The sequence below is a fragment of the Chinchilla lanigera genome, unplaced genomic scaffold, assembly GCF_000276665.1.
Source record: "Chinchilla lanigera isolate Chin_1 unplaced genomic scaffold, ChiLan1.0 scaffold00018, whole genome shotgun sequence".
Classification (NCBI taxonomy): Eukaryota; Metazoa; Chordata; class Mammalia; order Rodentia; family Chinchillidae; genus Chinchilla; species Chinchilla lanigera.
Genome location: NW_004955419.1, coordinates 27,939,836 through 27,956,305, shown reverse-complemented (window position 1 = coordinate 27,956,305; position 16,470 = coordinate 27,939,836). Strand labels below are relative to the sequence as shown.

The 16,470-nt window shown below is 39.2% G+C and overlaps 1 protein-coding gene across 3 annotated transcripts in view; it reads left to right on the top strand.

Moving 5' to 3' along the window:
* The window catches only part of Tdrd7 (tudor domain containing 7), a 63,763-nt gene that overhangs the window by 27,121 nt on the left and 20,172 nt on the right, over positions 1-16,470 (top strand). For 2 of the 3 annotated variants that reach the window (XM_005382851.2, XM_013513266.1), the window contains exons 7-12: positions 763-1,352; positions 4,744-4,930; positions 8,819-8,930; positions 10,785-10,987; positions 11,923-12,057; positions 13,976-14,062. In XM_005382851.2, the coding sequence (XP_005382908.1) occupies positions 763-1,352; positions 4,744-4,930; positions 8,819-8,930; positions 10,785-10,987; positions 11,923-12,057; positions 13,976-14,062 (1,314 nt within the window). The remainder of the gene's footprint in view (positions 1-762; positions 1,353-4,743; positions 4,931-8,818; positions 8,931-10,784; positions 10,988-11,922; positions 12,058-13,975; positions 14,063-16,470) is intronic. The other variant, XM_013513267.1, reaches the window with a different exon arrangement.

Genomic DNA, 16,470 nt, shown 5'->3' with positions numbered 1-16,470 from the left:
CCAGCTGACAAGCTATGGGTGCATTGGGCTGCAGGGTAGGTTGCCAACCCCTGGTCTAGTAGTAGGAACTATTCGAACTCAAAAATATGGTGTCATGTATCAGTTTCTCTTTGTTGTATAATAAGGATGCATCAAACTGTACCCCTCAGGCATGGAAGGCAAAATTAAAGATTTGATGATGTACAGATGCCAGCTATGTCCAACACATGCTCATTGGAATGACAACACTTTCAACTAACTCTCTGCTGCAGTGGTTGTAAAAATTATGTAACTTACCTCTGTAACATCTTTCTTCTTAAAAAAAAGCAGAGGATTTTCTTAGGGCATTTCAGGGGGACAGAGTACACCTATTTTGTTTAACTATTTCCTTGTATTCTCCCCACTGATTTATTTCTGACAGACTGATAACTTTTTATAATGTAATTTCACCTTGAATTCAGTCCATTTTGTAAGTTGTTGCTTTGATTTGGCAGAGAGAACCAAATGGGCAGAAGTACTCTTGATTTACTAGAACAGTTAGAGTCTAGAAACCTCACAAGTGAAATTAATATTCTTTTCTTTTTTTTCTGAAACGTGGCTCATGTCATTTGCAGTCAAAGCCGGTCCATTAAAATCTTAGTAACTGAGAAAAATAAAATGCACACTTTTTTGTGTGGTTAGTTTGAAAATAATGTTGCTCTCAAATGTAAAATGAACTAATGTGTTTTTAGGCTGTTTAAAGCCACTAATATGTATACCACTTGCTTTCTTTTACAATTTCAGGTAGAAAAGCCTTGCAGTGGTGGTCAAGATTTGCTTCTTTATCCAGCTAAGAGAAGACAACCTTTGAGAAGTGAACTGGACACTGAAAAAGTGCTTCCATCCCCTCTACCTACTTCCAAACAAGTATCGCCATCGAAAGGGAGTTCAGCCACTGTGCTGGGAGAAAGAGAAATCAAAGAGAAAGTGGCACAGCTGCTGATGAAGTACTCTAGTGGCCTTTGGGCTAGTGCACTCCCCAAAGCATTTGAAGACATGTACAAAGTCAAAATTCCTGAGGATACCCTGAAGAATCTTGCCTCACTTTCTGATGTATGTACCATAGACTACATTTCCGGAAAGTCGCAGAAGGCTATCCTGTATGCTAAACTTCCATTGCCCACTGACAAGAGCCTAAAAGATAAAGGACAAGCACAGGAAAATGATATCAAGTCAATAATTGAACAAAAATATTTGCAGATAGAAAAAAACATTGCTGAAAGCACTGACACCATTATGGAGGACGTATCAGTTCCTCCTCTAGTTATTCCAACTGAGGCATCTCCATCTGTATTGGTGGTTGAATTGAACAACACAAATGAAGTGGTTATCAGGCAAGTTTCACTGTCTCATTTCTTAGGATGCAGGTATACTGTTGCAGTTATTGACTGTTCATCACATGGATGCTGGGGCTTGAAGGATGAACAGCATATTCTTAGTTCTAATGGGTTATGGTGAAGTTAATAATATAGTAATATATGGTTAAATATTCAAAATATGCATCTAAAGAGAAAAATTACAGTCTTAAAAATTGGAATAATATTAAATCCATGTCAAAGGTATCATGGTAACTGTATATCAAAAGCAATACCTATAGAAAAAGCAAGGCCTTCACAATAATAATATTGAATTTAGGATTAATAGTATTGAATTGGGTAATAATAATATTGAATTTAGGATTATGTAAAATTTCCTAAAAGTCAGAATACTGAAGAATGCCATCCTCATGTGAGACCTCAGATTAACCCTTGGGCCCAGAGGTGCTCTGGTGAATGAGCCTTGTGATATTATTGTCTGGGAGTCAGTGCCCAAGTGTCTAATGATAACTGGAATGAAAAAAGTCAGTTGCCCTCCAGGCACTTGACTTGGGCTTTTGGAAACTACAGAATACCTAAAAGAAAAAATTAGAAAGAGTATAATTTGCTGTTAGCTGATCTGGAAAAAGAATGGTAGCCTGTGTACTGCCAAAGTGATGGAGCACCAGCCAGGGTATGGCTTTGGCTGGACATATCAGGAAAAAGCTGGTGCCAAGCAGAATCTAGGCTCCTTCAACCAAAATGACCCCATGGTTCAGGCTTTTGGACACCTATAGGTGAGCTGGAAAGACCCAGAGAAAGACTTTGAAAAAATCAAAATCCTTCCGTGAAAGAACTTTAAAACTCTTACATTTGAAGTCTTAAATCTGAGTGTGTAATGAAGTAGACATCAGTTTCTTAAGATGCTCAAAGAAGAAGCTTTAGAGAGGGTTTTTTTATACAGGGTTACTTAATATATAAAGGTTTAATTTAGGATCTGGTGTGACTTGAAGATACAAGTAAGTTGTTGAGGATTATAGCCTACTAATATATTGAAGCAAAATAAAACGTCAGGCATATCGCAGATTCCAAACATTTAACATTACAAAGAAAACCTAAATCTACTTCCATGGCAGAATCCTCTGTATCTTTTACCAGTAATCATCATTGCCACTGTCAGAGAATAGCCACCCACCACTGTCGAGTTCAGTCATGTGATTTCTTATGGTCTTACCAACGAAGGGCCAGCAGGAAGCTATATTTTCTAGGACATTAGTAGCAGAGTTTGAAGCTATCCCAGATAGTAAACATGATGGGTAATGTCTGCCCTTAGGTTAACTCTAGGTCGTTGACTGTAGAGACTTGGCACGCAGACCCCTGTCAAATTAAGCTCTGTTACATAGCCTGTTCTTCACCCAGGCAGGCAGTAAGTAGACCCTAGAAGGTGATCTTCTGGCTCACCCTGAGGGGCCTCAAGGGATGCTGTGGCACAACCCTCAGATAAAATATAGGAATATTGTCTTCAGCCTCAAAAATTAACTTTAAAAAAGTTTGTATCTATGACATACCTAATTGGCCTATACATCATTCTTTGCCTTCTTGCTCAGGTAATTTGTTGACCACTGCAACTCCATTCTTACCACTGCCCACTCTCGTTCCAGCTGTAACAGCATCCCCTACCTTCACCTCAGCCCCTGTAGCCATTCTTCTCTACAGGCTGTTACAGGGACTGAAGCCACCTGTAGCTCCATGTGCTTCTCTCCACCTTCCTCCTCCCTGCAAGACTGTATGCCATGGGACCACCACATCAGGCCGCAGCCTGGGCTCTTCCAGTTGGGCTCCAAGGGCTGGTACAGCCCTACAGGGAGGACAAGACCATAGGCAGGCCTATGGCAATAGGAAGACCTTCCAGGAAACTCCTAGAATGCAGTGCATTCCAGGCAGTGCCTTAACATTCACAAAGCTCAGTAAATTTAAATGATCATGGCAAAACATCTGCAGCTGTTTTTAGAGTGAACAATATACATATAGTATTTCATTTTAAAATAGCCATTGCCTAAAAAAAGGGATCCTTACATTTTATTGAAGACTATTTTGCAGTGTTTTTTTCTAGTTGCAAATAGCTTGGCTGTGGCATCTTCTTGCTGATGTTTACCAAGAACACGTGGAAACAGGCCTACAGAAATAATGTAGTTTCTTATTTCTGTATAAACTTATTTGGATCCCTCTGTGAAAACTGAAACAATGCAGAGAACAATGCTGTGGCATACTCTGTCCTCTGTTTCTAGCTAGAAGGTTACATCTTATGGCCCAGACTGCTCCTGTTTCATTTGATTTGATTTGATTTGATTTGCCAGGTTTTACATCATATAGGGGAGACCTTAATGAAGCTAGAAAATAACTGCTTGTTTGGGCAGAGAAAAAAAATAGTATGTCTTGATGATTTGAACTAGGACAGGGTGACTACAGTTGTCAACAATAGGCAATTGTAGAAAGGGTTGGGAATTGTCTGAAAATAATACTTCTCAGAAAACATACATTTTAGAGGCATTCTGCTAGAGCATGTCATCAGAACCCAACACTTTATTGTAATTTGATCAGCAATTTGGGGGAATGGAGGATTTTCACATTGTTGATGTTGTGTTTAGTGTGTTCAAGGTGTGTGTGTGTGTGTGTGTGTGTGTGTGTGTGTGGTGCTAGGATAAAATACTGGCCTAAGTGAATGCTAGGCACATGTTCTACAACTAAGTCACAGTCCTGGTCCTAGACTTTGTTTTTTTTTTCTAATAAAGTCTCATGGTTTGAAGAATTTGAGGTTTGTTCACAGACAGCCTCAAAGCTCTGCTAGTAATCCAGGTCTCTAGCAGTTTTAGTCAAGATCTTAGGGCAGCCCTCGCTTACCAGGGCCCCTTTAGGTCTCTTCCTGTCTCTCTGTCTTTCTCTCTCTCTCTCTGTCTCTCTCTCTCTCTCTTTGTCTCTCTATCTCTCTGTCTCTCTCTGTCTCTCTGTGTCTCTCTGTCTCTGTCTCTCTCTGTCTCTCTTTCTGTCTCTTTCTCTGTCTCACTCTCTCTGTCTCTGTCTCTGTCTCTCTTTCTTTGTCCCCTGCTTGAATCTTTCCCTGCCTCATCCTCCCCAAGATCACCGTCACTGCTTACTGCTAAGCACTGTACTGTGATGGGTTGTCATCAAGAATTTGTCCTGTTGCATGGTGCATTGGACCTCGGTCTTGTTTTACATGATCTCTACATACACACTCTTCCTTTATGAAGAGATAAATGTTTCCTGAGCATACTGCCTCCATGTAAGTGTGAGCAAATCCAAAGCTGGAACCAAAGATGCAGTAGGGAAAATGGAGCAACACTAACAAGTTCCTGTGGTTTTTCTTTTCCAAGGATGCTTCATTTGTGTTCTCTGCCTTCAATTAATCCAGGTATGTGGGCAAAGACTACTCTGCTGCTCAGGAGTCAATGGAAGATGAGATGAAGGAGTTCTACAGTAAGAACCCCGTGGTTGCACCAGTACAGGCCGTGCTCGTTGGGCAGCTGCTAGCCGTAAATGCTGAGGAGGATGCTTGGTTACGGGCACAGGTCATCTCAGCAGAAGAGAACAAGATAAAGGCAAGCAGTAGTGACTTTGTCCTATAATTACCAAGACACACACTTTATTATTTGTTAAATGTAAATGTTGTTTAGGGGCTGGGGATTTAGCTCAGTAGTACAGCGCCTGCCTGGCAAGCGCGAGGTCATGAATTCGATTCCTGGTACCAGGAAAAAACACACACAAAAAAGTAAATGTTGTTTCTTATATGTCCTTTTAAATCGTAAGGAGTTTTCTCTGGAAGGTGTAAATTATCCTCATCAGCTGTTAAGACACTGGTAATCATGTACATTAGTGTTTTGGTAAATCAGACAGCTTCTCCACAGTAGTATGCAGAACCCATGGACTCAGCAGAATGAGTTTTCCTTCCTACTCCCCATACTGGCCAGATGCGTGGGCAGTTAGCTCATCCAAGCAATGCTTCAAGTGAGGGAAGCTGCGCAGTCAGAAAGCTGCTACTCTCCCTGTGTCAAACAATGCTTGGGCCACTCTCCAAGGCTTCTCCCAGGCTTGGCTCTCAGTCCTCTTGGCTCCTCTAGGGTTTCAGGCCTGGCCTTCGCCTCTTCTTACTCTCTCTGAACAGCCCAGGAAGCAGGACTCTCATTACAGGCCCAGGCTCTCTCTGACCTCACAGCTGCCCAGGCAGTGTGCAGAAGAGCAGTGGGTGATTCTGTCTTATCTGTGGTCATCAGTATCTGCCGACTGTTTTTGCTGTGTCACTTCATCCTTTATTGGTGAAAGCTATATGTTTAATTGGAAATCACCTTGTGATTAATAGGCCTGCCTCTTGAATCTCTGAGACAGGAGAGCAGCTAGTTTATGAAGAATTCGTAGGTAAAAGGTCTTTCCTTTCTAGATTGCTAAGATGTTTTAAGGGTAAATGCGCTTCAAGACTTCTGTGTATTGCCACCCTGCTTGCTAAGCTAGTGGCCCTTGCTCTTCACTACACAGTTTCAGTCTCTTCTTGTATGGAGGACCCTTGCTGTTTGGGGAAACATATCTAAAGCTCTTTAGGTTCTCTCTAGACTTTGCAAGCAAGAGTGTATACTTCTGTTTCTTCAGTCACTGTCTACAATACAAAACCCAAGTCCATATGGCACTTCAGCCACTGGCCATATCCCATGTGTGCCACTGAGTACAGATACTCACCTCTGAACTCAGCTTTCCAGTACTCTCCACTGAAACTCCTTCCCTGTGCGCTGTCAGGAGGGCAGGGAAGGAGCTTGCTGCTTCTTACCCAGTTTTTTCAGTACTTCAAAGAAGCTGTGATCCTGTCCAGAATTAAGATCAGCCAGCCACCTTTCCCATTCACAAAGAAACTTAGGAAATTCCTTAACCTACTCTTTAGAAACACACAACTTTTAAGAAATTTGACTGTAAAAATCTGAACATTGGAACAGTTTGGCAATTAAACACATCATATGACCCCTAAGTATTTATACATGAGAAATAGAAATATAGGTCCACAAAAATACATACATACATGTTTGCAGCAGTTTTATTATTAATAACCATAAACTGAAAATAGCCCATGTGTTTGCCAGCAGTCACATGCATGAACAAATTATAATTAATTCATATAATGATATACTATTAAACTATCAACATGGTTAAGTCTCACAGACTTTGTGCTGAACAAAAAAGAAACCAGTCACACAGAGTAGTATTGTATGAGCCAATATAAGTGGTGTCTGAGAACAATTAAACTTCATAGCAGCGATAAAATCAGAGTATTGGTTACCTGGTACAGGAGGTAGAGGTTGGCTAGTTGCAGAGGCAAGAGGGAACTTGTGGAGCTGGTGAAGGTGGTCTGTGTTTTGATTATAGTGATGAGTATATGGTGTACATGTTGGTCAGAACCCATCAAACTGCATACTTTAAATGAGTTTCTTTTCTTCATTGTAGACTATACCTGGATAAAATTTGAAAAACACTCTCAAAAAAAGCTAAGGACCAAGGTGGTCACTGGACCAGCGGAGCACAGGGTTTTTGTTTGTGGCGTAGGCACTCACTCTGACTGCATTTGTTTGCCCTTGATCAAGTTCCTCTCTTCATCTGGGCTTGTAGTTGATAGGGGTTAACGCTCCAAATATCCCTAGATACACAAATACTTCTGCTCCTTTCTCTTGCCCTGCCGTTAGATTCAACAGATGCTAAGCTATTTTAAGGCATCAGGATTTCTCATGAAGAAGAGAATTACATGTAAATCCTAGTGGGACACGGACAGTTTATAATAAACAGTGAATATAGTCTATAAAGACAGACCCTCGTCTGTAGTCTCTATTGCTGCTGAGAGTTATGAGCTGTTAGAAACAGGTGTCTCAGTATTTTGTATACAGTGTGCTCTTGAGATAGCAGTGCTTGCAGCAAGCCTGTCCTGTTCCTCTTTCCTACATCTCCCTGGAGGTGACAGAGATTTCTCCCTTTGCTTGGAGAAGCCCCAGCTACTTAGCACCACCCTGTTTCTCATGAGCTGAAATCTGCGTGGCAGCATGTACCAATCCCCTCCTTGCTTCCATCTGTGAGGTCCTTGGCAGGTAGGAGAAACGGGGGCATGTGGGGACATCCTGAGGCTAGTGCCTGTTGGCCTGACCAGACCAGCATCCTGGGTCCATGCTGTTACTTGGGTAACTCTGTAAGACTTGTGGCCACTTGGTGGTGCCAGAGAACAAGAGACTGGTTGCTTAGACGCTGCCTGTTGGTGCTGATCCCAGTGCACTAAAGAGAGCAGAGTACACAAGGCCTGGTGTAATGAGAGTCACATTGAACCATCCAGGGACGCATGTTTTTATAAACTGTTGCTGTCATACAAAGCATAGTGTCATGATTAAAAACAAGAAAGAAAGAGCAAACTACAGACACTACAGAACCTCTCTGAAGACTGCAGCAGGTAGTATTATAGCCATGGCTGCGTTCAGAATACATTCGACCTCACCTAGGAGTCATGATGGTGAGTTCTGTCGTTAGGCTGTGCCATCTCCGTTTAAGTGGAGGAGAGCAGAGTCCAGGCTGGAGGTGGTGAAAGCTATTGAAGGGCACAAAACTGCCTGACTCCTGAACCATGTGAGGAGAGTGAGCAGGGACTGATTCAGGATGGGAGAAATGAACTTGCGCACTTAAATGTCTGGCCACCTGCTGTGGGGACCCTGCCAGTGATCTGAGCCCTTGTATTGAGTCAGATGTGACTTGAGGCCTCCAAGAGGTGATTTTTCCCATACAAGGAAGACTGGCCTACAGCCCACTTACCACACACATGCTTAGGAAAAGTGTTGATGGTTTCTCTGCCTCTTTTTCTCCTTAGACTTTCTGCTGGGGAAGAGTTTTATATATTTCGTGTCACAGTCTAGGTACCATGAAGCTGGTCTGTGCACTTTACATTCTCCTATAAAAGGTGGAAGGGAAGGGATCTGCCACTTTCTACCTGTTCTATCTTAGACAAGCATCTACCCTGATTTGTGTTATTTTGCTTTGTTGTTGTCATTTTTAAACCATTGTCTGCTTTAATTAGAGCATACTAAGTTTTCAGCACTTCAAACTCTTATTCTAAACCATAGCTTAATGTTTATTTTTAAAAAGGCTTTGTGTTTCTATAGTCCTTTTCAAAAGAATATTCTGTGTACATAATCTAAAAATAATACTCAGGTTCTCAATGATCCGTGCCAATGGTAAAGAAGAGCTATGTGAACAAAGAAAGTGTTGAGTAGATTTGGGAACTTTTACTGAGCTAAATAAAGGCCCAGCCTAACTTTGCACCCTTGAAACAAACAGAAGTACTAATTGAAACAAAGCCTCCCTGGCTTTGTGCAGACAGCTGTGGTGCCACTTAATTTTCTGATTATGTATCAAATAAATGATTTTTTTAAAGCAAGAATGAAGAACTTTAGCCTAAACTTTTTTTTTATCATTAGGTATGCTATGTTGACTATGGTTTTAGTGAAATTGTTGAAAAGAACAAAGCATACAAATTGAACCCAAAGTTCTGGTCACTTTCATTCCAAGCTACTAAGTGTAAACTAGCAGGTAAGAGAAACTTTAAACAGTGTGTCTATTTTGATAGGTCATCACCTTTATATTTTTGGTTGGTTATATTCTTAAATGGTCCCAGTATCTGAGTGCTAAAATGTGTTATTTCTTGAAAGATTTAAATGAATTCATGTTTAATGTGCTCAATATAAGATGCAATAATTATGAAAATATTACCTTGTTTTGTTGTATTTTATTATATATAGTGCATTGTATTGTGTTTTATAAAAACATCTGATGGCCATCTGAACAGTTTTTTTTTCAGTTATCCTCACTACCCTAGTAACAACCAATAGAGGCCCCCTATCATGCGATTTGATCATTTCCACATGAGGTGACCCTCAGCCTTTTCCCAATGAGACAGATGATAAGAGATGTACACCACTAGTACACCCACCTGTGCCCAGGCTGAGTTTGCCTGTACCTGTTGTGCGGGTTCTTGCATAGTCAGTGAATCACTGTTCTTTTCTTTCTGCCTTATGGAGCAGAAGAGATCAGACATGTGTGAGTGCTTCGAAGGGTGAACCTAAGGTATGGAGGACAGTGGTCAGGTTAATGGAAATACGCATTGTGCCTTGATGGGCTTGTGCTAAATTTAGAAAGTGATCATAATTCCTTGGTAAAGTTCTGTGCTCTAAAAAATGCTCCATTGCAGCAAGGGTGAATACTTATACCACTGGAGCTGGAGCTGACTCTGAGCTGCACTGGAAATGGGTTTAAGAGCCTGTTAGAAACCTGTAGAAGTTGATTTTAAAAAGAGCAAATAAAAAGCATAGGACAAGTTTTAGGATGCTGAAATGAAAGGTTTGAGAAAAGCTACAAAATTATGTGTCTGGAGAATAGGACATGAGAATGGACACTCAGGAGGAGTCTGTAAATTTTAGTTTGTGGATATAAAGGAAGAAAATAAAGAAGTAGACATTACGTATCATTGGGGGAAATAGTGGGTTGGTTTTAATTAGTTTAATAGATTGACTTAGAGCTGTCATATTCATGATATATAGAATTAAAATTTTCAGGGACTGGGGATTTAGCTCAGCGGCAAAGCGCCTGCCTGGCAAGCACAAGGTCATGAGTTCAGTTCCTGGTACCGGAGAAAAACCAAAAAAATAAATAAATAAATAAAATAAAATAAAATTTTTAGAGAACTGAAAAAATAGACTAAATCGAAATTCACCTGATGCTTGTGTTATGTTCTATCTTTGATAGATCTGAAGGTTCTCTGGTATCTTCAGGGTTGTAGTGGTGTACAGGGAGGAAAGAGGCAAGGAGAAGTGTGATAGTCTCAATTTCCATTACATGGACATTCATTTTATGAGACACAAATAATTGTGTGTATTTAATTAGAAATTTTTAAAAATCAAGATAGGATTTTAGAAAAGACACTAAAATAAATGACTAGCACACATGATTAATAGTTTCTTATATGTATTAGTCTGTTTTATGTATGTGTTTGTATATAAAGTCAGGGCTATTTTTTTTAAGGTAGAAACTGTGATTGGTCATTAGTTTTTCTTATTTTAAGATTTTTGGGGGGCTGGGGATGTAGCTCAGCAGCACAGCACCTGCCTGGCAAGTTCAAGGTCCTGAGTTTGATTGCTGGTACCAAAAAAAAAAAAAAAAAAAAAAAAGGATTTTCTGTCTTAGAGGAAAAGGGAATTCACATTATACTTTTAAAACCCATAGATGAATAAGGTAAAAAAGATTGTAAAACAAAGCTTCCATATAACATTTAATAATTCTGTGGTAGATTCATAATTTTAATAAGTGGTCAAAACAGATAAAGTCAAACCATCCATCTTATAATAATTCTGTTAAGAAGTAGAAAGTAAAATGTTCACTATTTTTCAGGGTTGGAGGTTCTAAATGATGATCCTAATCTAGTGAAAATGGTTGAATCTCTAACTTGTGGGAAGATCTTTGCGGTGGAAATACTTGACAAGGCAGATACCCCACTTGTTGTTCTGTACGATACTTCGGGAGATGATGATATCAATATCAATGCTACCTGCCTGAAGGCCATGCATGACAAGTCACTAGAGGTTCACCTCCAGGTACCCCTGTGATCACCATTGTCATCTCTCATATTGTATGAAAGAAGATCAACAGAAAAGAATGCTATGGATTTTAGTCTAATAATTGATACAGACATTACATTAATAATGAAGAAAAAAGGAAAACTGGAAGGAGAAAATGTTAATAGTAATTATTTCTTATTAGAAAGTGGATTTTTTTTTATTTTCCAGTTTTTACATTGAGTGTATGTTAAATTTATATGAAATTACAAAGATAATAAAGGAGAATAATAAGAGAAGGAAAAATTAAATCCATGAAGATATTTATGCTTAGCTTTAATGTTTTAAAAATGTTTGAGACATAGTCCCAAAAGAGGGACCCTTTTAAGTAAGTTATAGAACTTTCATCATAAAGAATAAGGATGAGATATTTAAATGATCATTTCAAAGACTTAATTAAAACATTAGGAAAAATAGTCTTAATGAGTAGAACAGCTGTGAATTGTCTTTAAATCATGGATTGACTAAAAAATCTCTAAAATTAAATCTTTGACTAGATTTTCTAAAAATTGCTAAAAATCATGTTGCCAGTGAAGACAGGTTAGAAAGCAACTGGTAATGGAATCAACTTTGTAAGAATTCTTTATTTTCATTCCTGTTAACATTGCAAAAACAGGTTTATAGGATAATTTTTATTCTAAATAAAAGGGAAGAGAATAAGCCAAAGTGAGAGACATTTTTAGACTTTCATACAATGGAATGTGGTAATATATACAAAGTGTCTCTTTTGTGCCTGACACAAATGGTTGGTTAAATGTAATTTTTTACAGTTAGTTGGAAATTTCATTCTTTGTAGCTATCCAGTAACAGAGACAACTTTAAGATGCAGACTTTCAGTAGGTAAATATCCCTTGTGGAGTTGAGAGCACCATTCTGTTCTCAGGTATTCTTGGTGTGTCCTTTGCTTGTTCCAGGTCGATGCCACATACACAAATGTCAAAGTGACAAATATTTGCTCTGATGGAACACTGTTCTGCCAAGTGCCTTGTAAGGGTCTGAACAAGCTCAAGGACCTTCTGCATAAGATAGAAGATTACTTCCATTGCAAGGTACGACAGAACACTATTCCTGTTTAAAGTTATTCCTAAAATTGCACGTAACAGTAGCTCACTAAATTGCATAAGTATGAATAATTTTTTAAAAGTTTGGGGCAGAATCTCTAGAATGATAGGTAGCCACCATAGACTTTAGAGCTTTGAGAAGAAGAGGGGAAGAAAAGCCTACCAGTGTCTGTATTGTAAACTGAAGGTGACAGTACTGTACTCCGAAAGAATTGTCATGAGGATAGTTGCAGTATTGCTCAGCACAGTGCCTGGACGTAGAAAGTGCTCATCAGTTGATAGATCTGTTGTTTATAATATGCAGTTGATTAGTCCTGTCACTGTCTCCTTGAGCCAGCTGGCTCTTCTGTCACAGGCAGAGGAGAAACCCTGGAATTTAGGAGAACAATAAAACTCTCCTTAACTCTGCCTCATCTCCCTTAGGCATTGCTCTCCCCAGACTTCCTCTGGTCCCTGAAAATCTGCTGGAAAATATACTTCTGCAGTTTAAATTCTAAAAATAGGCTCCTTACCCTTGGATTCTTATTTCTGTGTTTTTCTGAATCAGGACCTGTAGAAGTTTTAGGTTTCTAAAGTGGTTTCCTTACCAGTAAGGGACAGTGTAATCATCTAAAACAAAGCCAGGGTTTCCAAGTCACTGAACCTTACGGCCACTTCAGCCCTGACCCCTTTCCCGCTGCAAGTGAAGCCTCTCTCTAACCTACCCAGTACTCAGACACCTCCGGATACCCTATTCAGCTTTGTATTTTAGCTACTTGGGTATTTATTTGTTTTAATAGAATGTTGGTGACTCCTCCTCCTTCTCCTCCTCCCTATTCCTTCTCCTTTGCTCCTACACATATGTGGCAGGGAGTGGGGGATACTGAGGGTTGAACCAAAAGCCTTGGTGCTGAGCTATATCCCCAATCTTTTTGCAATTTTTGATTTTGAGACAAAGTCTCACTAAGTTGTCCAGATTGAGCTTAAATTTAAGAGTCCTCTTGCCTCAGCTACCCAGACTACTGAGAGCACAGGTGTGTACTAATACCCCTAGCTTCAGTGTAGACTTTTTGAGGACAAAGACTGTGCCTTGCCAGTTTTCTGCATTCTTTACAGCACCTAATCCAAGGTCATATCTAGAATAGGCATTCCAAGGTATTTGCTAGATCAGGTTACACCTACAGTCACACTGTTGTCTGGAATTGAAGCATTACATCTATAGTGTTAACACTTCTTTCTGAGATTGATGATGTATCTGAAACCCCCCAAAGAGATTGACTGTGTTGATTGGTCTGCATGGATGTCCTTAAAACGTAGAGTGGTGAAAAGCATTGTTGGTATTTCTTTGTGCTCTGGTAACCCATGTGAAGACTTTGCGTTTGGGAGAGCAGAAACTCTCACCTGAAGAAAAAGAGACACAGGCAGGTCCCCACCTTCAGACTGTGGCAGAAGAGGCAGATGAAGACACCTGGCATTTCAATAGTGCTCATAATACATATTTGTGTTGATAACATTGCTTTTGTTTTGGAATTAAAATCTTATCTTTGAATCTAAGTGTTAGAATATGGAAAGAAGAGGCCTTCTGTTCAGCTGGTCCAGCCTCCTCCTTTTCATCCATCCGCTCCTAACTTTTTGTCAGATTAAAATTCCTCTTTATGTGTAACTGATGGAACCAAAGCCTAAACTAATCACTGACTTCTGCTAACATTTTAACAGGGCTAGTTTGAGCCTATATAGTAGGGTACAATAAATCACTGACTTCTACAGCACGCTTCTGTGTTTACTTTCTCCACTATGTCCCCCTCTTTGGCTCATGGGAAGTCTGGTTACATGGGTAAGCAGTCTGCCTGCAGCTCAGCAATCTATTAGTGTAGCCATGTACTCTTTGCTAAGAATCACAAACATATCTTGGGTTTCTTTTTTTCAGCACATGACTTCTGAGTACTTCATTTCACTACCCTTCTGTGGGAAAATTTGCCTCTTCTATTGCAAAGGAAAATGGTTACGGGTAGAGGTAAAACCAGTTACTTGACTTTTTAAAACTAATTATGAAATGTTTAAAATGTACAGAATTTTAAAAAATGGAATAAGCATGCATGGGCTAGTCACTAGTTTATGGAATTAAAAAGTGACCAACATGGTTGAGCTCACTATGAGACTTCTGTTTTCTCTTGCCAACGCCCTGAGAGAACTACAGCTGAGTTTGGTGTTTCTCATTCCTATTCATTTCTTTAGACTTTAAATGTTTATACACATATTCTTTTGCTGTATGTTTTAATATATAGATAGAATTATCGAAGTACATTTGCATTTAGAGTATGTATAGTAAAAAATGAATATGACTAAGTGAATAAATACTCTTAAAATTTATGTACGTAGTAAAATGTATTCATTCCTCGGAAATGAGCCTTTTCACTCATTATGTTGATATATGCCACTCTGGTTCATCTATTGAATGCTGTATGTTATGCAAAATGAATATGTAAACATTACCATGCCATTCTTCTGATGATGGCCATTTAGATTGTAATTTTTGTTATAAATAACAATGCCGTAAATCCACCTATGTATATCTCCTGGGGTGCGTGCAGGAGTTTCTGGGTACAGGGAATGCATAGCTTTAGCTTATTAGTACCTCTCTATGGTCACTCTTCCATTGAGGGTAGAGCCCTCTGAGAGTTCTGGCTTTCTCGTAGAGTGCTTCAGATCCTCCCTTCCTCCTGCATGGGTCTAGGGCCACATCTGCTGTTCAAGATAGCTTTGGCTTTGGTGTTCACATAATCTTCTGTTTCCAGCTCCTGGAAATTGTCTTATTTTCTGGGAAGTTCATTTACAAAGTTGTAAATAAGTTTATCTTGTATTTTTATATTTTTTAAAAGGCAAGTTTTAAATTTTTGTGATTGTTTTTCCTTCCTCTCTTTCCCTTTCTCTGTCCCTCCTCCCCACTCCCTCCTTCCCTGGCTCCCATTTCTAGTTTGCCCAGTTACTAAAGTTGAAAATCTTGGTTTAACTTAGTTATTTTGGGGGGTATTTTTTCTTTGAATCTGGAAGTTCTTAACATAGATGCAAGGATCTCTATTTTAGGGAGTCCTCAAAGCTTCCTAGAATTGTATGCAATTGTTTTTGTGTATATGTGTTTGCATTTTATATTTGGGGGTAAAAAGGATGCATAGTTTTCATAATTCTCACAGAAACCAACCCTAAAAGGATGAGAACTGTTGCTTTATTGCTTTTTGTAAAAGGCTGCATAGCGTTATTTTTAAAAATTATACTGATTTTCTCTTTAAGCAAAATTCGTCATGTCGACCTCAGTGAAAACAATTTTGGAGTAATTACTGTCGTTATGTGAATGTGTCTCCGTGTGGAGTTGTATGCCAAGGGTTGTGTGTTATATACTTAGCCATAAATTTCAAAAATGACATATCGAAAAGAACATGGCATTATTCATATCCTAAGACTCTGTGCTATTTAGTATATAATACATAAATGTAGAAATACTTTTTAAAAATTTTAAAACAATCTCAGACTCTAAAGAGTTGCAAAAGCAGTATAAAGAGCTCCTATTTGCCCTGTACTCTTCCACTGTTAACATATTATATAACCATTGTATAATTATAGAACCAGGAAATTAACAGTAATACAATACCATTAATTAATCTACAGAACTTCTGACATTTCCTAAATTGTCCCCAAAATGCTCTTTTTCTGGTCGAGGATCTAGTGCAAGATCCCACGTTGTATATAGTTGCCATGTCTTCCTAGTACCCTGCAACTGGTAGTTAATCAGTTTTTCTTCATTGTTTATAACTTTTTGAAAAGTAACATCATTTTCTAATTATCTCTCAACTTGAGTGTCTTTATGTTGTGAGTATCTTCAGGTTATGCATTTTGGGAAAAAATACTTTCTCACTGGTCATGGTGCATATCTGTAATCCCCGCTATTTGGGAGCCTAGGGCAGGAGCATTGCCTGGGTGACTTACTGAGACCCTGGCTCAAAATAAGTGGGGGGTGAGGGCAGTAATAGAATAATGATAGAATACTTGCCTAGCCTTGCACAAGGCCCTGAGTTCCATCCCCAATACCAAGAAACAGAAAAAACAAAGCAAAACACGGTCTCAGTATATGCCCATGGGGCTGGGGGTTTAGCTCAGTGGCAGAGTGCCTGCCTGGCAAGCGCGAGGTCACGAGTTCGATTCCCTATACCAGAAAAAAAAAAAACCACAAAAAATAAAATCAGTATATACCCAAATACTTCAGATATATATGATATTATTTGTGTTACTACCAAATTGTATATTGTCTACTTTTGTTAGGAAACAATGATTAATGTTGTACAAATAATTACAGAGGTAATTATTGCTTGACTCTGTGTGTAGTTTCTCTGTTTGTTTGTTTTTTTTTTTAAACTACCCAGGCCTTCT